This window comes from Scaptodrosophila lebanonensis, unplaced genomic scaffold (genome assembly GCF_003285725.1).
Source record: "Scaptodrosophila lebanonensis strain 11010-0011.00,11010-0021.00 unplaced genomic scaffold, SlebRS2 tig00001410-arrow-pilon, whole genome shotgun sequence".
NCBI classification, from domain to species: Eukaryota; Metazoa; Arthropoda; class Insecta; order Diptera; family Drosophilidae; genus Scaptodrosophila; species Scaptodrosophila lebanonensis.
In genome coordinates this window covers 6,707,407-6,734,013 of record NW_022060738.1, presented here as the reverse complement: position 1 = coordinate 6,734,013, position 26,607 = coordinate 6,707,407, and the positions used below count along the sequence as shown (strand labels likewise).

At 43.4% G+C, this 26,607-nt stretch overlaps 2 protein-coding genes across 2 annotated transcripts; one reads left to right on the top strand and one right to left on the bottom strand.

Annotated features, from left to right (window-relative positions):
* Positions 1-812: 812 nt before the first annotated feature.
* On the bottom strand, positions 813-26,607 carry LOC115630812 (dynein heavy chain 7, axonemal). Its single transcript, XM_030527479.1, has 23 exons — positions 26,020-26,607; positions 25,725-25,949; positions 24,476-24,638; positions 24,182-24,415; positions 22,530-24,109; positions 22,343-22,465; positions 22,064-22,217; positions 20,694-21,989; positions 20,189-20,635; positions 18,495-20,122; positions 17,643-18,429; positions 17,381-17,563; positions 16,968-17,314; positions 16,636-16,907; positions 15,179-15,746; positions 14,749-15,114; positions 9,670-9,957; positions 9,188-9,603; positions 8,948-9,126; positions 6,028-7,404; positions 5,373-5,622; positions 1,489-1,640; positions 813-1,357 (listed from the first exon to the last, which is right to left on the bottom strand). The coding sequence occupies exons 1-23, from the start codon at positions 26,550-26,552 to the stop codon at positions 851-853; spliced, it is 12,075 nt and encodes a 4,024-aa protein (XP_030383339.1). The 5' UTR covers positions 26,553-26,607; the 3' UTR covers positions 813-850.
* Positions 1,760-5,367, top strand: LOC115630809. The gene is made up of 3 exons (XM_030527477.1): positions 1,760-2,134; positions 2,200-2,434; positions 2,487-5,367. Exons 1-3 carry the CDS (start codon positions 1,828-1,830, stop codon positions 5,299-5,301), a joined length of 3,357 nt encoding a protein of 1,118 aa, XP_030383337.1. The 5' UTR covers positions 1,760-1,827; the 3' UTR covers positions 5,302-5,367.

Sequence of the window (26,607 nt, the reverse complement as noted above, 5' to 3'; positions counted from 1 at the left end):
GTGCGATTGCGATAAATGGCGCTACAGCTTCGAGGGCTAATTAATGGCTGAAGGAGTGGCACGAGCGCAGGTAGATAGCATAGCAGCTTTCGCTTAATACGCAAAGTAATTTATGTTTTCGATCAACATGCTTTATTGAATTTAAATAAAGCCTTTAAGCTCGATAATGCGTGCCACATGCTAAGCATAAAGAGCTCCCATAATTGCTTTCGATAGACTCTATATTTATTTGAATGATGCGCTTAATCCCCTAGCACCTAATATTTTAGCAAGAGCATAAAGTTTTTACATGAAATGTAAAATGTATTGCAAATTTTTAGCAAACAAAAATGTTGTTGGTGGATTCATCACAATTGAAAAGTTAAAGCCCTAGCATAAAATGAAATATGGCAAGACAGGAGCTGAATAATCACAGTCATGTCAGATAATAAATGATTAACGTGCCCGAAAAGGCAGATACTTCATAGGGCGCGGAAGTTATTGAGGTGGCAACAACCCATCAGTGCCACATTTTGAGCCATTTATATTCTGACTTAACTCTGGCCGAACAACAAGTATGCCGCAACGAAAAGATGCACTTACGAGTCTACATGGGCGCGTGCCTTAGGATACAAAAATGTGGAAGCAGAGAATGTATTCAAATTGAAATTGATGAGCTTTCGGTCTGCCAAGTAAACCCTTTTTTCGGGTCACTCCACCCACCCCTATCCCCTGTGTTTTCACATTTTCTGTAAAAATATTCCAAGCTAAACAAAAAAAAAAAAGAAAAAGGCCAGATTGGTGGTTGCTGTGATTTCGCACCAAATGCGGCAACTAGAAAATATATTTGTAGTCCTGTAAAGAATGATATTTAGAAACTTAACTGACACAACAAGGCCGTGCCACGTATAATCCAATGTGAGGGCTCAACCTTCGGATTGCACGGTAACAGCATGGCGACTACGAAGTTCGTACTGTGTCCGGTGGTGGACAGCACACCTCTACGCTCAGCTGTCTTGTAGAGCGGACATAGATAGTTGTGGCGATCAGGCAAGTCGCTGCGCTTGATGGGCTTCAGCCAGATGAGGGGCATAGTGTCGAAGAGTTCCCGTGGATTCGACTCTGCCAGATATTTAATCTTACGGTCCCAGCGGGCGCCCTCCAAGTAAATACCGTACACAAACACGCCATCTATGGGCGCCGATACGCCCGGAGCTTGATGCTCCTCCAGCGATAGCATCTCATAGTCGAAGACCAGCAAATCAATGGGTATGACGTACTTGCGTGCAAAATTCTGCTGAGCCCCCGTTAGAAAGGCCTGTGTAAAGAAAAATCCGGATAGCCAGAAAGTAGAGGGCGCCCCCTTTTCAAACCATTTCTGCAAAGTAAGAGAAATTCCATGAGAGAGGTGTGACCCACATATGCGCCCACTCAATCGATTGCGCAAAAAAAGTCCCTAACAGCACCTAGACAACTCGGTTGCTTGGTGACCGGTTATCGAACGCTTACCTGCAAGAAATCCAAACGCCGCAAAAAGTCAGTGACATAGCTGCCTAGTGGCTTTAGGCTCGGATAGGACTTGCTAGCCCACATTCCCGGGATCTTTGCTATCAATACCGACTTGTAAACGGCTTCCACAGCAGCGGACATAACGACCAGTCCTGCAGATCAAATATTTATTGTTTGTATTGTTGTTGTGGCAAATCAAAGTAGGCCCAGGAATTAAACATCAAGCACAATCAATTAAAAGCACAGTCATTCAATTACAAATTAGACTTAACACACCAGAGCACAGAATTTTGGAATTATTATTATATTTAATTAGAAGTTAACTAAACGCAAAACAATATGCCTGCACCTTACAGGGCCAGTGCAAAGGTCCAGTCGCCCACTATTGAAGTGCTTCACGAATCGCATTATTTTCGACGCTGCACCTCCAAACAATCCCTGCAGTCCACCATGAGCTCGAAAAGTATGAAGAGCGTGAAGAGTGCAACTAGTGGAAAGACAACACTAGAACTTCCCAGACACACTAAACGCGTGACGTTCAGCAAGCCAAGCATTGAGAAGCCGCTGAATAGGGAAATCGAAATACAAACAGGCCTAACATCATGTCTGATAACAACCCCAACCCTAGAGCAACGGCATTCAGGGGGTAAGTGGCCATGATTGATGGTTGTTTTTTTCCCCCGCATCTATAAAATTTGTGCTGTATGGCAGGTGCCAATAATCCTGCCGAGCGCAAGGTAATCGGAGCCCCTCGTACAGCAAGTGAATGTAAAATATCGGCGCCTGGTATAGATTACCTAATGGGTAGTAAAGAGCCTACAGTGGCTAGCTTTGAGCTCAAAATAGATGCCACCCCACCCCCACTTTTGAAAAATAAGTGCGGCTTCTTCCCCAAATATGTTGACTCCAGCCCTTTTAAGGAACAGGCCACACAGACGCTTTATCGGTATGTAACTAAAGACTTTATCTGTTGCAAACTAATTATAGCATTGATTTAGTGAGTCCTCGGCACAGACCCTACCTTATTTACCCGAAATAGTCGACAAGGAGCTGGCTGAGGGACTGGAGCTTTTTAAGCTATCAACGCTGCTGCCGGGCGATAAGCCACCCGGACTTTATGAAGTTGAAATACTAGAGCGAGCGCGAAAACGCTGGGCCTTCACTAGCGCCCTAAAGACAAACTTCAAAAGACAGTTGCACGAGGCTCGCGAGCTGGCCATCAAGTCCAAGTACAAGACTATACTGCAAGCCTTTGAATGGGAACACTGGATCGAACGCGAAGAGTATATACAGGAATGCCAAATGATGCGTCTAGAAATCGTCATTCGCATGTTTGACAAGCGGGAGCAGGAGATGCACACCGCCTCCAAGACGCGCATCGAATTGGCATGTGATCGCATAGAACAGCGTCGTCTAGCTGGTCTCAAGAAAAATGAAACGGAATTCCATCGCGCCAATCGACGTTTGCTGTGGAAACATACAAACACATCCCGGAAATGGTCAAAGCAACATCCAATTGTTGCACTAGGCTCGCCAACCTCAGAGTTTTATGCACCCCTTATACGGAATGGCGTGGATCCGGCTCGTGGCCACTTCCAGTGCACACAGAAGACCTTTGATATGCGCATCGATGATTTGGAGAAACGCGTGGATATGAATCAACTGGAATGTCCATTCACCAAACTCAGGGAATGGTCTAGGCCAAAGGAAACTGTTAAGGAGTACGAACAGAACTTCTGCTCTGACGCCAACCTACAGAAATTATATGAATCGCTCAAAGGACTTCGCACACAAGCCGCTAAGCAGAAGATGTCGCCAAAGTGCCTGAAGAAACGCTATCATGCGGAGCCACCGAGGGAGACAGTTCGGCGCGAGATATACGAGTATGCGGAAACAGACTATTCGGCATACTATAAGAAAACCGAAACACCTGACGCGGATAAAGAAAAGACAGAACAGTTCACACCTGAACAGCTGCTCGCCTTCCAGAGGCACTGCGCCAATGCAGAAGTGCCAACTCAACAGCAGGCCAAGGAATTGTTGGCTGAGCGCTGTCAAGAGGATCTCGAGAATTTATTGTACATGTATGAGGGCACCACCATAGGTTGGGTTATGCAATTCCTATCCGAAGAAATGGAACGATTAAAAGAGCAAAGAAAAATGCACTTCTTTTCTATACTGGCGCAGAAGGAGCGTTGGCGACGTGAAGCTGCCGAGGCGGGTCTGAGGCAAAAGGAGAACGAGATGCGTAATTTGTACGAAGAGCTGTTCCAGGAATGTAATTTGACCAACTCAGAAGTGTCGAAAGAATATATAAAAAGCATATTAACCACCGACATGTCTCATATTGAAACAAAGGAAGCTAATGAATCCATTCAGGAATTAGCTAAACGCATTGATAAGGATATAAAGCACTGGCTTGACAGTTTCAAGCTCGTCCAGACTCCGTTGACTTATGAACCGCTACGTTATGCACTCCGCGATATCGTCTATCCAGACTTAAATTCTGCCCTCGAAGCTCGCGAAAAAGAGTCTATGAGCAAATATATTATCGAAGAAGTGCTATTTCCAAAGATTTGGGATGAGCTCGAGCCCTACGACATTGCTTCTGCACTGACCAGCGACCTCGTCGATCGGTTAATCGACAACGACCTATATCTTTTCTCAACCGATAGCGAGAGCGATACAAACTCGGCATCCATTGAAGCTGGGGCCATTATACGCAAGGTGATACGTCAAGCTGTTCCCGGTCGTCGCTGGAAAACAGAAGTTGAGCGCATTGCGCATGAAAACTATAACGATCTCTTCGATGATGTGTTTGATGAAATATTACGAAACTTCTTAACCGGTGCGGATTTGCCACCAGCCGAACCCTCTGTTGTGCATTATGTTAATGAACGCGCTCTAATATTCGAATTTGATGATCTTAAATTCGAAGATCCATACCTGAAGCTACCATCGTTGGCCCACGAAGACTCGGAAATAATACGAACCCAAGTTCTTAGCCTATTGAAGAAACTAAAAACCGACTTTGTGACAAAGACTCTGGCTAGCGACGATAAATATGAAGGCGATGATAACTTTAAAGATTCTGATCCAGATACTCTAATTGCGTATGAAATATACAATCGTGCTACCAAGAATAACGTGGAGCTGGAGGAAATTTACAGTATTTTAAGCACATTGGATATTGGAGATTTGCCGGACTTTAAGATCTTAAAGGCATATCAAGCATGGAAAAAAGAGCGCGCGGAGACAGAGAAGTCCTCTTCATTGTCAGATATAGGAGTCGTATTTGATAAAAAAGAAACTCGCGAAGAAGCACAACAGACCTCGTCTCACGACACGCTTCTAGGTATAATTGACGCTATTGTTTCTAGTGAGGAAGAAACCGATGTTGCTGATCAGAATCTGTTTGATTCAGAAGAAGAAATCAATTACGAGGCAGACGAAGAACAGAGCTGGAAGGAGTTGACAGAGCCAAGTGCGCCATTACTAATACCAGAAGAAGAAGCGCCTGAAGTACCAATAGAATTGGAAGCACCAGACCTTAATTTAGTCGTGGAAGAAGAACAAAATGAGACTGAAGCAGTTTTAAAATGCGAGCAGATTTCTGAAGTAGTCACCCCCACACCAGTCGCCCCCCTACCAGCCCCAGACATTGATGATGGGGCGGATACAAGTTCCTTCTTCAGTACCAAACTTAGCTCGACAATTCATAGCGGAAGTTCATATAGCTTGATAAAATCGGGTTCCCACATAATTCCAAATGTAGCAGTCAATGACTTGTCACCAGAAGTACAGCGAGAGTAGATCATAAATGAATGCTACTACTTTTTTGACACATGTTTGAATTAAATTAAATGTTTATTACCAGTACTTACCTTTAATGCCCTTCTTTAATGTAATCAGACTTGTGCGTATAGTGTTGAGCAGCACATTGAACCGAACCATCTCTTGAACCAGTACAGTGTTCATGCTCTGGTGATACAAAGTAGGATAACGCTGCAGGGCTGCGTCGCGATCAAACGCCTTCGGTAGCTTGTCCAATATGTCAGTAGCCACGTTAGTGACCACCTCTTCGGGGGTCAATGCTTTTGAGTCCTCGCTGTCGTCGTGAGAGGCACTCGTGTCCTTTAGGGGCAGATTATAGAGTGCAAGGAAGGGAGGGCATGTTGGATAAGTGGGAAGGGAAAGGTTTTCGGGAAAGCGTTTCGAAAGCACTTGCGTATAAAGCAATTGGGTCTTTTCCAGTTTCTGAAGTGCGGGCATTGTGTTGAAAAGAAACCTAATTATAAGCCAAACTTGTATAAGCTCCATCAATACTTTCTTACCCGTTTCTCATAAAGATCCTGGTCAGCGTGTGTGAGTCAAATAATATGATGATTTCTCAAAAGTAATAGCAACACTATTTTACTTACCCATCGATCCTTTATCGGGAGGTGAGCAATAATGTTAAGCAAGCAGAATAATAAGCAACCATTCGGCAACAGATGCCTATTCTAATAACGGCCCGAAGCAGTGCCAATAATTACTTACCTGCGTTAGCAGTGTGTGCGACAACAACATGTCCGTTTCCTTCTGATCCTTCATAATATCGGCGTTGGCATGAAAACCGAATATGGATGGTGCCGATATTTGTGGCAAGTCGCGCGTATAATTCAAATAAAGGTCAACCTCCTTATAAACGGGTATGTAGTACAGCTCAGTTTCGTCCAAGAAGTACGGTTTTTCCAGATCCAATACCTCCGGACAGTAGTAAATGTCCAAAATTGTTTTAAGCGTGCGTCTATCCCAGTCGTCTGTCACGCGTCCACCATAATTGCATTCGCCCGTCAAATATCGCAATGCATCATAATTAACTGTCTCGTACTGATTCAAGAACATTTTTAACTGCATTAGAGATATACGCAAGTCGGTCTCATTGAACTCATAAGGTATGTTCCACCCAATCGGTCCGAAATAACGACGTTCTTGTATGACCGCATGGAAGAAGCACAGTGAATAGATCAACTGCTTAAATATGCGTGGCTGTGTGCAGGACTCGTACCACTCCGGATCGCTAATTGGATCGCTCAGCATTGATCGCAGGATATTTGAGCGCAAACCCTTTGGCGGCTCATTGGTCATCTTTATGCCATTCTGCAGTACGACGACCGGAAAATGATCAGCCGGATAGGACGTGAGCCACAAACGGAAATCTGGATGTGTCGAATCCGGCAATAGTCCCTCGCATATTTTCTCCAATTGTGGCATGAAGCTCGCAGCCAAATGGCAATTCTGCAGGACTACCCAGTTCCCTAACTTAACACCCTCGTCAATCATTTTCATGGCAATCGGACCTTGACCTTGACCCAAGGACAGCGAAAACAAACGATTCGTGCCAAATCCCTGGTCCTCGGCAAATTTCAGCAATGTGGCCGTAGGATCCGAACCAGGTGTCAGTATAAATATCAAGGGTACACAGCAGTGCGAATCGCCAAAGGAAGCCATTAAATCGAATTGTGGCGGATCCACAAACTTGGGACCCAACTCATGCGATACAAAGTTAAGCACGGCTGGCACCAATTTATCAGGACGAAAGACGCGCAAGATTAATAACTTTTGAAACATAGACAGACGTTTAGCCCAATCCTTTGGAACATCTTCATTATTTTGTGGCGATTTTGAGTCAAAAAAGGCCTTCCAACTGCCGGTATTTGCGACGAGATCCTCTCGCAGGCCTTTAAAGTTTGGTAATTGCGACAAGCGACACACCTCGTCCCAATTGTTCACACCCAACCAGGGTGCCGGATTCTTGTGCGGATTTTCAAGACCAATACCACCCGTTAACAGAAACATCCACTCAGCATTGTCAATCCGGTTGTCGTGCTTCATCAGATTGATGTTCAATATAAGCGAGAACAGGAGCTTGTCCTGTCAATAGAAAAAGATTTCATTATAAATGTCGCTGCCTTCGTGTCGGGTAACCGGGTGGTATGTGTATGTGTGTGTGAGGGTGTATGTGTGTGTGTGTGTGTGTGTGCATGAGGCCAACGGCAAAGCGAGGCACTCACGCATTTAATGGGTTACACAGGCAAAAAGGTTGTGCACTGAAATCAAAGCATTTCGAAAGGCAAACGAAGCGATGATAGCATTTCATTTCATTTTTTTCGCAAGAAAATTAAAAAGCAAGGATCAAAGGCACTCCTCTGTGTGCGCTGTGATGCTTGTGGGACAAGGCATAATTGACTGAAAACGGCCTAGAAGCTGTGAAGCACTTGTTGGGATTTTTTTAGACGTATGTATGTTTACGCTGAAATGCGTTGCTCTGATTGCAAACGCGTCTATTTGTATTTTCTACGATAAGAACCCATACAAAATTTAATAAATTTAAAAGATGTAACTTTATATGTTTGTATAAGTCATCTGATCAAAAAAAATACTTGTGTGTCAGGGCGACACGCAATAGAAGTGAAACTTAATGGTATTGGAATGATTTGATTTGAGTTAATTTTTCTTAGATTGAAGAGAGAAGCCTTTATAATAATTCATTAATGATTGATGACAAATGTAAATTTGTCTTGGTTGATGGTTTAACGTGCTAGAAAACCGCCAGACGTACCTGCTATAAATAGCTAAAAATCCTGCTCGAAAATTACTAGAAAAAACAATAATGAGTAACGGTATCTTGAGAAAGATAAAAAGTCTAGAAAAAAACTGAAATTATATAGAAACCCCGCTGGAAAACGGCTCTAAATAGCTATAAAACCACATAAACTTGGAAGAAAGCCCGCCGTCATCGATGGTTGTTGATCCAGCTTTCAAGAGCCTCGGAAAGCGCAGTTCTGTTTCGCATTTAAAATATTTCTAGAAAACCCGAAAACCACAAGAAATGGCGACTACAAAAGATCAAGACGAACCAGATTTTGCTTGGCTATTTTAATGTCCATCTTGCATTTATATGTTTTAACAAATAAGAGAACTCCAAGTTTGTTTACATTTCAGGTTGTACCGTTAGGTTCTTAAAACTACTGTTGATTTTTGCTTGCATTATTGCAGAAAAGATTGCCGATCCACCATTCAAAACTCTCGCATAAGAAGCTTTACTTCATAAACCTGAGACCCAATTGATTTCAAATAGCTTTTATAAGCAGACTATAAGAGACTTATTCGAACCCTTATTCGAATGCAATGTCATTGAATCAGTGCTTGTTTGACCAATTTCTGTAGAAATCAGTCCGATTGAAATTAAAAATATTTGTGGATAAATCGGGCGAAATGGTGCTGCTGTACCTGCATTGGTCAATTGAATAATAACCGGGGATACACAGTCACATAGCAGCAAATAAGCGGTGATAAAATGCTTCAAATTCTACATTATGAGATTATTTCGCAATTAAAGCAGCTAACACAGGTTGGTTCTGGGTTGGCCATTAGGCCGCATGACGATAATTGCGTTTGAAAGCCAAATACTCACTCGCTCGAACAGACTGCGGCAAATGTTGACGTACAGGCTATATGTGAAGTGATTGCGCAGGTCCTTCAAACGCGCCTCGATATCGTCGACCTTCTCCGTGTTGTCAATGGAGGCCATGTAGAGATTGACAAACCAAACCAAGCTGTACTGGTACATGGGATCTATGTTGGCCAGCTCGACTGCATGGAACGGACAGGTGGGAAATATAATTATTCGGACTCCAAGGATTTGACTGCTTACCAATTGTGAAGAATAGAATGGTGGAGTGCTCTGCAATGGGCACATAACTCAGACGCGCAATGTCGATTTGCTTCTCGGTGGCCTCGGTAATTATTTGCTTCTCACTGATGTCATTAGCCAAGGCTTTGGCGGAGCTCAGTATTTGCACAGCCGTTTCATCCTCCAGTATATTGTCCGCCGATGATAGCACCTCGAGTATCTGGTCCTCAGTCTCTTTCAACATGCGCTTATTTTCTGCACCCTGCACTATTAGATTATTCTTCTCCGCCTCCAGGTCGGGACGTTCCCGTGCCACCGTAATACCCAGAAGCTGATCTTGTAAGCCCTGCGATGTAATCATAAAGTTAAGGAGTGTGACCTTGACAGCTACCTCCGGAAGATAGTGGGGATTGCGCAACTTGGTGGTCATGTAAAATCTGTAAATACGCATTTGCGAAAAAATACATAAAAATAACTCTTCGTCGAATCTCGTAATCCCTCACCTGAAGCTGTGATTGTATTCTATGACCGAGTCGCCCAGCTTAATGCACATGGTGCCGCCCTGCTTGAAGAGCTGTTTTAGCAAAATCGACTCCAGAATGGGGTCTAATTCCTCGCCTATATTCTCTAGTAAAACAGGTAGTCCGAATTGTATGGCATTCTCCAGCACGCGGGTATAATCCGGTTGATTGAGACGAATGACACACAGCTTGTTATTCTTCTCATAGTTCTTAATCCATTTATTTGCCTGTCCCTGCGGATCAATCATGAGCGGCCAACGACGTGCATTTCTGCAATCAGATATAGAGAGGCATTTAATTCCTGATGCATTTTAAACAAAATATACACATTTATTGTATTTTAAAGAATCTTCGTTGAATTGCACGTTGATTGTTTACGCTTTTAACAAACCATATAGAGACAGAAAACATTTTAATTCGGTTAAGCCTTCAATATAAATGACACGTTTTTAAGTACCCTTCAGTACGAAAAGCTTAGTGCGCTGTTCCTGCAGCAGAGAGATTTCAAACTTAATTTCATTAAATTTCTGCTTAACTTTGAACAAAATAAATCCATACACTTTTAGAGTATTTTAAAGAAACATCTTTAAAAAGTACGTTTATTGGTTACTTTTTTAACAGACCATTTAGAGATAGGATATATTTTAATTCAATCAAATTCATGACAGTTTTCTAACTATCCTTCAATGCAAATTGTATAGAAAACTGATTCGGCTTAGATTTCATTTCATTTAATTCCTGAGAAATTTTGAATAAAATAAATCCATACACATTTAGGGTATTTTAAAGAATCTTCTTTACTCTTTACAAAGACCTTATAGAGACAGTAAAAATTTATATTCGCCCAAATCCTTCAATGTAAATGACAATTTTCAAACTACCATTCAGTGGAAATTGTATAGAAAGATTATTCAATTTAGGGGGCTTTTAGTGCAGCAGATAAATTTCAAAGTGACATTAAAAAGAAAGTGCATTGAAACATTCAAGTATGTACTCGTATATTATTGAACGCTGGCACAGCGAAGTTGCTACCTATTGTTCGAGCTTTGGGCCACTTACCCATGCTGAGGGGTACAAACTACTACATCAGGCATTCGTATATAGTAAGTATGTTTTCGCGATTTATAAGCCACACACAAACTTATACGTATGCCAATGAATGAGTCCGAGTGGGAGGGTAGCGTTTATGTACGCCTGACTGTATCTTAATACAGACATATATACATACATATGTACATATACATATAAAGGGCGACATCGCACGATAACTCTCAGTCACAACGGCATGAAAAAACCAACAACAACAAGAACAACAATACACACACACACACACTCACAAAAAAAGGAAACAAAAACGACAGCAGCAACACATGACAAATTCACACCGAATACAAATTACTCGTGCGAATGAATGAACATTTTTGTAAATTGAAAACTTGATGAATGGAAAATATTTGATGGGAAAACAAAAGAACGGTGCCGGCGATGTGTAGTGGAAAATACCAGCGAATAGAGCTGGATATGGATAAATGCATGAAAGGCACGCAGCACGCAACGCATTGGCAGGACACTGAAAAGATAAGGTATTCAGTTCAGAGAGTGCAGGCAGGCACGAGAACACAACGCACAGATAAGTTCCAAATGGTTTGTTTCATAAACGGCAAATCAATCATAATTTACTAGGAACCATTATGTACACTCAAAAAAAAAAAGAACACAAATATTTAAGAGTACATGAAGATATAAATATTTTTACCATCGATTTTTCAACAAATTAGTTTTACAAAATATATAATGTATGAACACTTCAAATTCAAATTAAAAAGAATTTTTTTTTTCTAATTATCAATTATAGCTGTATTAGTTTTTTCTAAATGGTGGACTGGTATTTCGTATATGTATTTGTATACTCATTTTTGAAGTAAACCATTATTCGAACATTTTTGTTCTGATAAATATATTCACTACACCTAGCCCTCGCTTCATATGAACTCTTTTAACGCGAGCTCGTTATTTGGTTTGAACATAGAACAAGTATTTAAAAAGGCAGAATTTTTCCTTTAAAACGATTTTGTTGTTAAACAACATCCCACGTCCTGCAAAAAACTATCCGAATGTCAAAAACAATTTCTTCCCTCTTAATCAGGCGCTCTAAACGCATGATTTTGGATTCAACTGAAACTGACTTCATAGATGTAATCAGTGCTTGGAAGAAATTTTCTATCAAAGATAGCCTTGAATTGGTTATTTTATCTTTAAAAGAGTTTAAGGAGTCATCAGATGGTGGAGGAAATTAAGGCCAGCAGTCGAAACATGACTATCGATGATGTCCAAGACTTATAAAATAGTTAAAGCCATAGGAATACTTCAAAAAGAATTCCCATATACTAGCAGCATTGAATCGTAAATTCTGAGCCGCTCATCGAAAAATTATAACGCCACTAAACAATCGCAAAGCAAAGCGATTTTTTTTGAAAATATTCGAAATAAGTATTAATAATAATAAATTTAATAAATATACTATGTATTTAAAGCAAGTACAAAAAACTTCAAATCTAAATTAAGAAAAATATCAAAATACACTATGAATATTTTGAATTTCATTCTTATTTAAATACATACATAGGTGTTTAAATATGTTTTTAGGTATTTAGTAAGTAGTTGCTTTGTTAATATTTTATTTAAATACGAAATATGCAATTTTTTGAGTGTATGGAAATAAATATCAAGTATTTAATATGCAATTAAATATTTACATACCAGCTATGTGTATACCTGCTACAGATTTGTTCGTATTTAGAACATTTTCAAAAGTTTAGAATTTAATCTGAATTTAATAACTGGAATGGACACCTGTTACCATGAAACTTACTTCTATGATGTCATCATGAAGGATGCCTTGCAACTGACGCTCGTTTTCTGTTTTGTATTTTTGTGTGTCATATGGAAAAATATAGAATACTTATGTACTTAAGTATTAAATACAAAACTAGTGCAGCGCTGAGTTACGCGCGACCGACTATTGCATACACTGTAATAGCCCCTCTCTTCAACATAGTGTTTCAACTCTATAGAGACTTTTACTATCTTGAATATTCTCGTATGTAGAATCTCTTGGGCCTAACAATATTCCGTCTTATTCAGATGGCTGGAAGCAATGTCTCCTTGACGGAATTGATAATGCATGTTCACCACTCGAATCCTCTCCCTTATTAGATATATATTAGATATTATTGTAATTTAAACAATTTTTACTTTATAAGTTCTCTATGACATGTATGTTTGTCAATAAATAAATAAATAAATAAATAAATAAATAAATAAAGTGAAATCAAGTTTCCTGCACCAATCATTATAATGGCAGCCTCATGATAATGAGCATCTATTTTAATTAATCTTATAATTATGGTGTGGCATTACAAAAAAATTTAAATATCAATTTTGATACTGAGGGGATTACTTTACCTATCATTCCTATTTCAGCTACTTGTATATGAAATAGTACACCAATGTAAACTTAATGTTTTGTCGATACATTACAAACATACAGATGGAGCAATTAGCTAAGATGTCTTGCGTTGCTGTGCTACTAAAAATATTCTTTTCTCATTATCCTAGCTGCAGGTTGGCTCTAGTTCGTTGTTTGCAAAATTTTACTTAATGGGTGTACTTATTGGTCTATTGGTTCACTGCAGACTTTTACTAAATTTTGAACTGTCATTTTCCCATCGCTTTCACAACTCTATGATACAGAGGAGTGTTTTCTTACCCCTGGGAAAATGTATCTGAATCGGTGTAGAGCTTTTCCAGAGGTTAAATGAAGATTGCATTTTACTTATGTAGATGAAAAGATAGAGAACATAGAGATAATATAAATAATAATATACATATATGTATACAAATGCTTTACATTAAACCTGGGCCATGCCTCCTTCTTCCTCCTGTAATGTTATAAACCCTTTGTTTTAACTCGAAGCGTGCAGTCCAAGACTGTGCCAGGTACGAAAAGGTTGGCAGTACGACTAGCAAATAATTTACCCGTTTGCGGATAAAAATGAATAAATTGTAGAATAAGTAGTGGAAATTTTTCCTTTTTACTTTAGCCGACCCTTTTTTTTGTTTTTCTTTTTCTTCTTGTTGTCTTAGTGCATCTGACCAGTACGAGGAGAGCGTCTGCTCCCCATCTATTTAGGAATTACATGTAATCCGCCATGGCGGACATTAATCAATTGCTTATCCACGGGACAGGTCGCTGCACTTCTTACGCCCTCCTCCCCAGGGTATGTTTGGCATGCTCCAAATTACTTTGAACACTTTCCAGCCTACAGCAAGAATTTCGTTTATTAAATCGAATGGCAGGCACGGCTGTGGAAGCCAGCTAGTGATGTGGTGTGGAGTAGAGTGGTGGAGTGGTTTGGTGTGGCGTGGCGTGGCGTGGCATGAGGCATGTGGCATGTGGGACGCCTCCTCTGACCTTAGTGAAATTCACCAGATGCGTAATACACGCATCAAACATGAACGAACATACATATTCCCCCACGAACGAATTTTCTTTTGTACCTTGAAGCTGGGCCTGGCTTTGCAACAGAAGCAGAAGCAGAAGCAGAAGCAGCAGCAACCACCGGCGCTGATGGTGACGCATGCTGTGCTCATGATTTTGGTGAGTGGGTCGTATCCTAGCAACGGTGTACAGGCAACGAACGGTGGCATCAACATCAGCCGGATGCGGGCGTCTTTTATAGTATGTGTGGTTGTACCTACCCCCTGGCTACACCTAACGCTTGTGCTTGTGCTGCACAGCACCCGCTGCTGTTCCCACACTTGCGTCGCGCCATATCTTTAATTTTCTTAATATGCGTGAATTCCAACATTTTATGTTTGTAATTAGAAAGAAGTGAAATTCGTGTTTCTGACAACTTTGCGAGCAGCGGCAGCCCGACGCATAATTACCGTGTCAGGTTGTTTAATTGATGTGCATGCCCGCCCGTCAAGATTAAGAGCGAATTTATATTCGAGCATGTTTCACCTAGGACTACAATTTACAAAGTATTTTCTACTCACTTCATCATGATGGCGCTCTCCACTGAAAACGCATCCGTTGGCAAGCCGCAGATATTCCAGAAACGTATCTCCACCGGTTCACCGAGCACAGTGGCCAACTGAAAGTCCAATGAGCACGTGACGCCAAAATTGTTGCACTTTGCGACCCATTTCCGTATTTGTTTGATGCGAAAGTCAATGGTGAAGGGTCCCAAATAGGCTACAACTCCGGACGAGATCAACACGTCGCCGGTAACGCTTTTGAAGCTACCCTGCAACATTTTGGCCGTCTCCGACCACCGTGTTCGCTCCCCACCGAGTCCTGAAATAAGCTCCTGTGCGCGTTGCAGCTTCTTTGTGCATGCCTCGTGTTCCGCTTGCAAAATGCTGTGAAAGGTCGACAAGCCATCAACCATCTGAAAATTGTATGTTACTGCGCCTAAGTACGTACCCATATTGACGGAGCTGTTCGTCTAAAATCTTTTGTATAGCCGCCAAATTGGCCTCCACTCGTGCCAATTGGGCCAGCTTTTCGTTCAGTGTTTTCATGGCCGTATTGTACGAGGCCTCGGCCTCGGCCAGCGCTATTTTCTTTGGAGCCACTATTTTGGCCACAACATCGTACTTGGACAGAGCAATTACCCAGCGACATAAACCTTCACAAGCAGTGGATGCGGTCTTTATCTTGTCCGGATCAAAAGCCTCATTGTTCAGAATGCGATCTTGCAGTTTCTTCATTACAGGCGGCGGTATGTTGTCTTTATCAAAGTTTAGCAAGCTGTCCAGGAATTTCATGTCGCTTAGTACACGTTTTGAGGGACCCCAGTAGTCCTCCACAGTGCCGAGACCGCTGGGATTGGGAACTTTATCGGGCTTGACATCCTTCAAGATGCACACGGCTTCCATAACAATGCGCACACCGATGGGAGGACTCTTCATAGTCTTTACCACAGCAATATCCGCCGTAGTTAATGTGTTAAGAGCAGCCAGAGCAGCATCCAAAATCGGAAGTGCCTCCCCTTTAGTCAAAAGTCGGAGGTATTAATACGTTAATAGAAGAAAGTATGGTTTCACAGAACGCCAGAAAGCGATTTCATAAGGTTCTATTCAAACTTAAGGATATGTGATGCTGCCAATGTGATTAGGATAGAATAGGATTAGGACTTTATCATAAAACTTAGTGGTTCGTACCACCTGAGGCATTTATATACCTTGAAAGACGTGCAAAATAATGAAGGAATCCCAAAAAGGGCGTACGAAGGGGGGCCATATGAGGCCACATTCATTATTATGAACTGAGTTGTATTTGATGAAGTTTTTTTATTGATAATAATAATCTTTTTTTTTCCCACCCCCCCTTTGGATAAAGCTGCGTACGCCCTTGAATCCCAATACTTTCCATAGAAATAGGAGAGCAACAACACAAACTACAAACATGAGCAACACAATAGCAGCTAATGAAATGCGTTTTAACCAACAAATAGGAAATAGATACAAAAGGGCATCAACTATAATACGAATGAATGATAATCGCCTTCTTGTAGATCCCCTTCCCTTAACCCTTTTAGTTTCAAGACATTGCCCTCTTTATAAAAAAAAAATGTGTTAAATTTCTAAGTAAGGTTTTTTTCCAATTTTCATTACGTATTAATTATAATTTCTTTGTTCAACAAATTCATAAGTTAGTAGTATATAGATTACTTTAATTAATTAAGACTTTAATTATAGAGTGCCCGTTAGGCACTATTAGAGTAAGAACGAATATGTATATATTAACTAGGGTTTATTATATATAGTAGTACAAATGTATTTGTTGCTTATTTATGCCAATTAAATATATCTAACTGACAGAAAAAAACAACAAATAAAAAAATAAAAATAATAAATTATAGCTTTTATAGTACTTACCTAGCTTGGCATCACATTCGTCTTTTATTTCCTGAGCTACAGCGGCCTGTTCCTTGGCCGCTAACTCGTCCTGTTTGACGATTTCCCTCTGCTCCTCGGCAATTTTACTGTCAGCTGTCACTTTGGCCACCTGCTCGGCCACAATTTCGGAAGCCTCCTTCAGTTTCGGCTCCAGAGCCTGCAGTTGTTCCTGCATGACGCCCACTTGCTGAGCGGCTATATCTAACTGAGATATGCCCGTCAAATAGCGATTGCGATTCATTGTAATGTTGCTAGTTAGAACATATTGAGGATGCATTTTTGTGGCTCACTAAATTACAAAACAAACTCACTTGCGCTTCTGGCCTAGTAGCGCCTTAAAGGTTTGTATCAACTCCAAATACGAAGTCGGAGTGACGTAATTATAGCGATGCAATCGCGAGAAAAACTTCTCGGACAGCGACTGCGTGGAGGTGTGAAAATCCATGCACATATCGATAGCTGTCGATCGCTCCAAAGCGGTAAGATCTTCGCTGGCAAGGAAGCGCGTTGACACAGCCAATAGGGCGTCCTCTGGCCACGACTGGAACCAATCGATAGTGCAGCAATTGACAATAGAGGGGAACTTGCGTATACGATTGCGCAGAGCCTCACCGATCGGCGACATGGCCAGCACAATATGCAACTGATCTTTACAGGTCTTCGGAGAAAGAAAATAAAAAGTGTACCACTTGAAGGAGCTGACCATGAGAGTAATTTAACTTACCGTGACAAAGAAATTGAACAATGCCACAGGACTTCCATCTGTTTGCACGGACTTATCACGTTGCTTGTCAATTTGTGCCATCTTTTCGACAACTTCGATCTTTTCCTCATTGGTAAACAGATTGGGCACCTCGCCCGAGTTCAATAAATTATTGATATCCTCCAAAAACGACTCGTCTTTGATCTAAAAAGCCCCAAATTAGCATTGAACTGACCCACTAAAGTACCCTCCCTCCCTAAAATAGAGATAACCAAAAGCAAACCTGAACGTCTGTGAACAGAAAAACGCCATGCATTTCCGATGAACCGATCTTGCGTAGTATTAGTTTTATGTCCTCATGAAACTCGAACGGACCGTACAGTCGAGTGATTTCCACTTGGAAGAGCTCATAGTCACATATATGCGAAGCCAAACGAGTCAAGCTCTGGCGTCCGGAGCCTCCGACTCCAATGAGCAGAGCATGACTACGTGGCTGCTTTATAATGCGACATATTCGGGATAAATGCTCAATCGCAAAGCGGAAGAGCACTAGATTCATTGGTTTCTTAGACATATTGTTATATTCGACCAGATAGGCCTCAACCACACTGCGCAACTCCTCGAGATCCTGCACCTCCACATAGTTCTTGGTATCCGCTTTGGGATTCGTAAAATCACAATAGATGAGCTGACGGAAATCCGCCTCCTCCAACTGCTTATCCTTGGCGAGCAAGCGCCCAAATAGCCGCGACGGATCTGAATTGAACGCATTGCGTACTGTGCTGCAAAGATTCTCAAAGAGCCAAGATCGATCAGCATCCTCAACGAGGCGATCGCCATATACCCGTAGCACCTCATGCACCCACAATCGACGCATTGAATTCATGTCCTCTGTGGCCTCGGGCACGGATAGCAGCACCCCTTGAATGACGCGCGAGAAATCACGCAAATTGAAGAGATAGTGCGACTTGGTGGGCGTCGGCAACAAATTCAATTTTGCATCATTATAAATTGTTAAAGTGGCATTGACGATTTCATCAATGCACGGATCAAACTCCTTCGAGAAACCGCTGTCGGTGGCCAGAAGTTATGTTAGTTAGGAAAAACAAATGCTCCGAAATGGCTCTCTACTCACCGAGTGTCTAGATGCCACAAAACAATTTTGCTGAAGATTGTCTTCATAATATCGTCGTTGAACTCATCAATGCTGATTACATTGAAGAATCGCTGGAATCTCGGCGTAACTGTATTGCCCGTAGACGGGGGTCCCATGGCCGTAATCATTTGCAAGTCAATTAGCTTCATGGGCACAATATTCTTTCGATCGTACCACATCATGTGATCAAGCATCATGCGTAACAGTTCAATGGGTGGCTGTGCTCCGTAATTCTCCTTCAATGGCATCGAGACATCATCCACAAATATCACAAAACGTTTATTCAGAGGTGGACCAAAGACACCCTTACGCCGCTTATCTAGTTTGGACATGATAATGTCCTGCGTCTGGTTGGCCGATGTCTGTGCTGAAAAGCTGATCAACAATGGCTTGTATGTGTTCAAGTCCATGCGCTTTAGCATATAGTCTATGGCATAGACACTCTTGCCTGTGCCGGTGGGACCGACAAGCATCAGGGGCTTTCCATGCCGCACCAGCAAATCTAAAACTGCCGCAATGCGCACGCTCTCGTTCGTCTGTATGATGATTTGATTGACGGGTATGTCTCGAGGTATAGCCGGAGCTGAGTTCACATCGTCCTGCCACGGCTTCCACTTCCCCTTGCCTTCCTTGATATAGCGATAGTCGAAGACAGAGCCCTGTTTGGGTATGGGGAATATAAAAGGCTTCGGCAGTGCAGGCACATACAGATCCTCTGTGATGCCGTATGTCTCATACAGTGCTGTGGGGAATGTCTTCTCCATAAGCGCACGGAAGAAGATATTAAACTTTTCACGACTCTCGGAATTAAGCGAACCACCTAGAGACCAAATGGCAGAGAAAATAAAGATACCCTCGATTTGCGCACGGAAGTCCAAATCCGAGATGTTAGCCACGTATTTCTCATCCTTGAAATCATCGATGAAGCACTCGAAGAAGTTCATCAAACTCATCATTAAATTTGCATCCGATGTGGGCGCTATTTCTTTTAAGCCCTTTCGCACCACATATAGTAATATCGGACAGAAACGCGTTATTAGCGCCGCGATTAACTGCTTGCTGACAGTGTGAAAGCTGGCTGGCAATGTGTTCTTCCACGACTCGACCAATGGTTCCCAACCCAGCGAACTAGGTTCCAGATAAATCATGCCACAGCGCGAAACCGTAGCAGGGGACGCCACTTCCAAGTCCATAGGCTCAAATATTAAGTTGGTAGTGTTCGACAGTTGAATAATCTCGCCGGACATAAGGCACAGTTTCTTGTTATCATCGAGCACAGTGTTCATGTTTTCAATCCAAATGGCGTCAACAGGCCCATCAAAGATAAGCCACTTGCGATCAGGCGTATCAGAAACGGCAAATATACGATAGTTGACCGCCAAAATTCCGTCGCTCCACTCATGTGATACGGCATCGAACTGCCCGTATAACTGGCCCATGGTAATGGCCTTTGGGTTGATAACCGTGTAAATCGCACGATTCTCCGAACCATCCTTTTTCTCCATGCACTCCAGGGCCTCAGCGAGCACACGATATGTAGTGGACTTGCCCCCAAATGGATAGCCTACTAACATCAGGCCATGCCGCACAACAATCATCTCATAAAGCTACCAAAGAGAATGCATGTTGATTATGCGAGAAATAACAATCACCGGGTAATTCATTTAACCCACCTGCTGAACCTTTTCCAGGACAAACGGCGTGCATTGCTTGTTTTGCTTCTCACAAGCCCACTCTGTACACTGATTGAAGACCACATAGTCCGACTCGGGCAACACAACACCTGGGAACAAGTCCGAAGTTATGCCCTGGAACAGCGGTATATCTTGATTAAGGAACTTGGGCAAATTGACATCCTTAATGGAGCGCAGGACAAGTATGTCCTCATTCTCATCGCGATAGCGCAACTTCAATGCACCAGCCGCCTTCAGCACAGACTTAACCGCGCGCATGCCATAATCATAATGACACTGTGTACTCAGCTGCTCCGAGCACAGGCGATAGGTCGCTACGATTTTAACAGACAGCGGCTTTGCAGTTAAGAAGCCATAGGAGTACAGTTCGATTTCAGATATCAAGGCATAGTCTGGCACCATCATGGCCACAGAGCGGAACAGTGCCTGGGCAAAAAGAAAAGAAACATTAACTAAACTCCGACTTCATCTTTGGCAAACGCACCTTCAAATTATCCGGCAATTCAGAGCGTCCAGCATAGCCCGGATTCATGGTAATGAATACAGCACACGTGGGGTCCAAAGTTAAGGTCGTGCCCTCAAATACTAACGTGGGACTGCCCGAATTGATGCCACGTTGTATTGTCATAATCTGCTGAGCCACTACGGACAGCACTTCCAGATCAATGCGATTAAACTCGTCGAAGCACGACCACGCACCGCAGGAAGCAAGCCCCTTAAAGAACTTGCCCAGTGCCAAGTAGTCCAATCCATCGGAGCAATTAAACACCACACACTGTTTGGCCACAGCCTTTGCCAAATCCTTTGTAGTCTCTGTCTTGCCTGTGCCCGCCGGGCCCTCCGGGGCCCCACCCAAATGCAGATTTAACGCCGCAAATAGTGTTCGATAGCAGCGATCGGTGAGCGGAGTGACGACGAGTCGCGTTGTGTTGCCAAGATACTCGTAACCGTACGGCAACGAACAGTTGATCATGCGTGTGTCTAGATTGTTGTCTTCCCAGTAATAGCGCAGCTGACACAGCCACTGGAAGTCCTGTAGGTCATCTACACCTTTGGCGACGATATCTGCAAGGACATCACGTGCATGCACGTCCAGCACAACTAAGGCGCCCAATGTGATGCGATTCTGAGTGTTCAGGTCGCCACGCACAAGGTCTACAATGCGATTGATCTGCTGTATGCACTTCTGTAAGTATTTCTCTAGACTGTCTCTAGGCGATTCGCTCTGGAAGCATTCAGTTATTTCGAGGGTCCAATAGGTCAGCGATATGGACTGCACGCATTGACCCGGCCAGGTGAGCACCCACACATGTCGCACCATCTTCACATAGCTGTAGAAGGCCTCCGAAATCTTGTTGTGTATGCTCTTTTTCATATCAATCTCCAGCTCCAACAGCCACTTCTCGACCTGACCACGCGCCTTGGCTGTAGATATAACATCCACTAGCTGCACTACTTCGCGTTCGCTTGATCGCATTGCCGTGACGTCCAACTCCTCGGTAAAATTGAGCGTGGCTATGCCCTCGAAGCATTTCTTCAAATGGGGCTGTACGCGCGTTGGATCCTTGGTCTCGGACAGTATTTCCAGCAATTCGTCGTTGGAAAGGAAGAAGAAGCGGGGGAAGTACAAACGCTTCTTTTCTAAGTACGCATTCAGACCCTTCTGTATAATCTCCAGTAAGCTATATGCCTTCTTGAGCTTGTCATTCATCTTGTCAATTTGTACTACCGTCATCACGCGTGGATCTGATGCGACCTGCTTCATCAGCTCCTTCCAAATCTACAGGTTAATATTTAATATTCATGTGAAAATGAGATCCACTACAAATACAAGTATAGTATGTGTGTACATGCCTTGTCTACTGCACTAAAGCGCCGTCCTTCCTCAGGCATTTGTTGTTGTATGTCTGGACTAGAAAATATGGGCTCCAAATACATCCAGGTGGCTTGCACACGCAGCCATTCATCCAAAATCTCCTGTAACAGCATGAGCTTCGCCTCCCACTTGCTGCAATGCAAGAAAGAAACAATGTTGGGGTTGTTTATTTACGCTTCTATCCATGTGTGTGTGTGTGCGTGGGTGTCTGTGTGTGTAAGCTTGACATTGACATCCCAACAACAACAACAACTTACAGTATTTCTGCCTCAAATGGCTTGATGTACGGTGAGCTTTTCATTGTCTGCGTCTTGATGATTTGATCGTCCAGGAGTATTTGTATGTCATCTACGGCCGACAGCTTGAAGGTACCGGAGTCTCTGCGGGACATATTTCAATTAAATTTCCATTATAATTTCTATGCGCCTCCACTTGTTTGCTTACCTGTATGGCGAAATGGTAAACTCAACACCTTCCCATTCGTTCACCATCTTAGACATGGCCTTCTCAAGATTATTCTCCTTGGTGGCACTCTCCGAAATGGCCTCAAACTTGGGCACGTACTCATCCAACTGATACTCGATAATCTTCTCCAGCGTCAGGTCTGGCGATACTTTGATGGGGAAACCGATAATCTCGGATACTTGTTCCCAGTGCCGCGCTTTCATGCCCGGATTGCCGAGCGTATTTATAATCGGCATATGCTCGCGGAAGGCCTCAATTTGCTCCTTAACATCTAGAATTAATTGCATAGTGGTGGGATGGTCTCCCATTTGCTTCTCCAGCTTTTGTACTATGCGATAGAAATTGGCTACATCTGTGTCTATCTCGTCCGGATCGAAAGAGCCGACTTGTGAATGCATCCAGAGGTCATATTTGTCCATGAAATCCTGTCCAGCATCGAACAGTGTTTTATATGGTTTGAGCTGATCGTGCGCCTTCTTGCGGACAGGATACTGTGACAGATCCCAGCCATATGCCGTCTCTTCCTCGTTAATGCGGTCAATAGTTTCCATGGCTTGCACCAGACGTTGATCGAGCAAGCCGGCACGCTTCTTGTACTTCAGTAGCTGCTTAATATCGCCCCAGGTGTCATAGGTCTGCACCTGATCGAAGTAGTTCTGCAGCTCGCGCCGGAACAAGTCAATGCGCTTCTTCAATGCCTCCTGGTATTCAATAATCTTTTCGGCTATGATAGCGCGATGCTGTTCAAATACAGATGGCAATTTCAGGTACCACTGGAAGGAATTGCTGTTGTTTTTTATCTCCAGTGGGGAATATAGCGTGTGATCCATCAACCAAAGTATCTCGCTCATGTTCACCTTAAGCCGTGCCTCCATCTCTGGCACCAGATTCTCCTCAGCATGCACCACATAGGCCTTCAGCTCCATTAGCTCGGCTGTGTCCTTGGGCACTGTGAGGGCCTTCTTTGCAATGGCATCGTACTCCTTGCCGAGCCGTGAAATGCGTGCCTGTTGGTCGGCCACCATGCGCGACAACAGCTCCATCTGCAACTGACGGGCCAGTGACTCCAAATGCGTAATAAACTGATCGCGATGGAACTCATATAGGCCCATGCGAATGACGCCCCAGACTTCTTTGGCAATGCGATCCTCCTTCTCACGGTACTCGTAGACCATTTCACAGAATTGCTCGAACGTGGCATCGCTATCCATGAAGGTGTTCACCCGCTCGGCGTCAATCCCATTGATGAGGTCTATAAACATATCAAAGTCCTGCAGCCGTAGCTCAGGCCCAATGCGCTGCTCCTCGAGCATGGCACAGATACGATTGCGTGTGTCCGCCACAATGCTGTCGGGCACGGCTGGCGTGAGATATGTCTTCTTCGAGATCTTTAGATCTGTGTATAGTTTGCTCTCGATGCGTGGCAGCATCTGCACGGCCATCACAATCGAATCGATGACACGCAGCAGCTCGCTCTGCATCTTCGAAAAACTTGGATTAAAGGCTATGGTGTCCTCGTCGGCAAGCATGACAGCAATTTGAAATCCGGGATTCGAATGCTGCAACCAAATGATCGATGGTCAGTGGATGGTGGATGGTGGAGAGTGTTCCAGCATTCATTTATAACTTACACCAAAATCGCATATGAAATCGGCAAAACCCTTCAGCGTGCGTATACAAATGTCCTCCAGTTGTTGCGTCATCAGCGCGGCCACGCAGTTGAAGAACCGCTTGACCAGTGTAGTACGTCGAATGTCTGGCAGCTGGCCCCGTTTACTGGCCTTCAGCAGCGTTGCGTGAATCTCGCCGTACCATGTATCCTCCAGCATGCTCTTGCCATTGTCTATGTTTGCCCCGCACATGTACTGGACATAAAGACCGTTAGAATACCTTGGTATCTCTTTTAATGGCTACTTACTACCTACCACAAAATTGAAAAGTGCAAACGGCTCTGTGGCCTTTTTTATTTCGTCGATATTGACAAGGGTAGCTGTGGCATATTTCAAACTCCACAGCTCCAGAATGCTGGCCACGGACCGATGAATACAGAAGAGTGTTTGTTTCAGTCGACTGCGATTCTCATCGTAGCTGAAAGATTGGGATTTGGTCAATAATTTACCTTTTTGAGTACTGAAAGGCTCGCTTAAAGCATGCAAATTAGAATCAGCCTATCTGTAGAGCTCTACACTTGAGGAAATTTGTCACAGCCCATTAAGCCCAGCGCACAAGCCATCTGCCCCCCCACACCGGCACACATTTAATGACGCTAAATGCTTAAGGTTATAAATTACAGAACACGGTTATCGAAACGCCACCGACCCCCGCCAGCCACTGCTGCCAAAGCCGCATTGCTGCCTTATATCTTATACCCAGAGACCCCGCCCGGGCGCCCAGGCGACCCACTTAAGGCACAAAATGAAACCACACAGCCGCACAACCGCACAGCCCAGTCAACCCACAACAAGGCAACTTTTTCTTGACAATGAGTTTTCTGGAGTAAAATCAAACTTTGTCTTACAATGGCGCAAGCTTTCTTCTCGCCCACAGCCCCATGCCCCCATGCTCCCGCTGACTGCGCTTAGTGTCAAAAACAAGTTCAATTCATTCTTAAGCATATCCGTTTTACAATGTACGAGTACATTGCCGCCCCAATGCAGCCCAGCTTACTGTTGCTCATCAAATGTCAGGCCAATACACAGGAGGGCTTAACTTGATGCTGCTGCTGCTGTTGGTGCTGGTTCTCCATTTCCTTAGGTTAACGGTAGAGTGTGGTTAAAAACTTTTCGTACGACTCGAAGTGATTTTTCGCGTACCGAAGACTCGAGTTATGACAACGCCCGATCGAACAAATGAACACCCGCTCGCCCGCGCGCCTCTCTTTTTCCCGGCTTAAAAAGCAATACATTTCATAAAAATCTGATTGAGATTTTAATTTACAGCCGCCTCCACACGTGCTGACATGCCGCCCTCCTGAAATGTGGGGGTGAGTAAGGATGTGTGCGTGTGTGTGTAATTGCATGTCAATTGCATACTTTCAGGCGACACCTTCCATTGAAATTTTCATAAAGCATGCTTCTGACTCTCAGGAGTACATTAAATTAACTTCGCGGTTTCATTATTATTTTTTTGTTTTTGTTTGTTTGTGTGCTTGTAGGCAGGTAGAAGGATACTCACCGATAGCGCCAGTGATTCATAAGCCGGTTGACCTCCTGCCGTTCCTCCGTCTCTTGCGGAGTAGCCCTACCCTCTTTTGTCAAACGATTTAGCACAGATTCTCGCAGTACAAAATCAACAACAGCCTTTTTCATGGCAAACACATAATCTGAACGCACCTCGGCAATATTCTCATTCAATGCCGATTCCCACTTGTTCAGATATGCGGGCACCAGTGCGGATATTCTGCAAGGCAATCGAATGTTACAACTTTGACTCCGACTGCTCTGCACATATGTATGTACAGACAACCTACCTCTTGAGTATGGCATTGTTGATAGCAGAGACGTGGATCGTATCAATTCCATGCTTTATATAGTAATAGTAGCGCAACATCTCACGCTCGCCCTTATCTGGAAATGGTACGGAGCATTGGCCCCCCGTCGTCGGATCATCGTCCATGTGCAGTATGAGCTCGACGAGCTTGCGCCGAAAGTTTTCGCGCTCCATCCGCATAGTCATATAATTGCTCTTGCCCCGCGACTCGGCTTGATCGCTTTTCTGAGTGCGCCGGCGGCGAGAACGCTCCGGCTTGGCGTACAGAATGTTATCCGGCAGACTAGACAGCATTTTCCCATCGAGTATGTGACTGGCGCATTCAGGCATATTCAACTCATACCACAGTTTGCGCGACTTGTACTCCGGATTGGCTTTCGAGCGCAAAATGCTCTGCAACACATCCGGCTTGGGTCGCGTGTAAATCAAATTGGACTTCTGGCATATTCGACGGGCACCACACACGGACGTAAAGCTGGATACCTGTGCATTGGGATTTTGTGAGCTCCTCATTGTGTTCTGTCGGCTGTAACAATTTTTCAGCAGTCACACTGCTGAATAATAACAA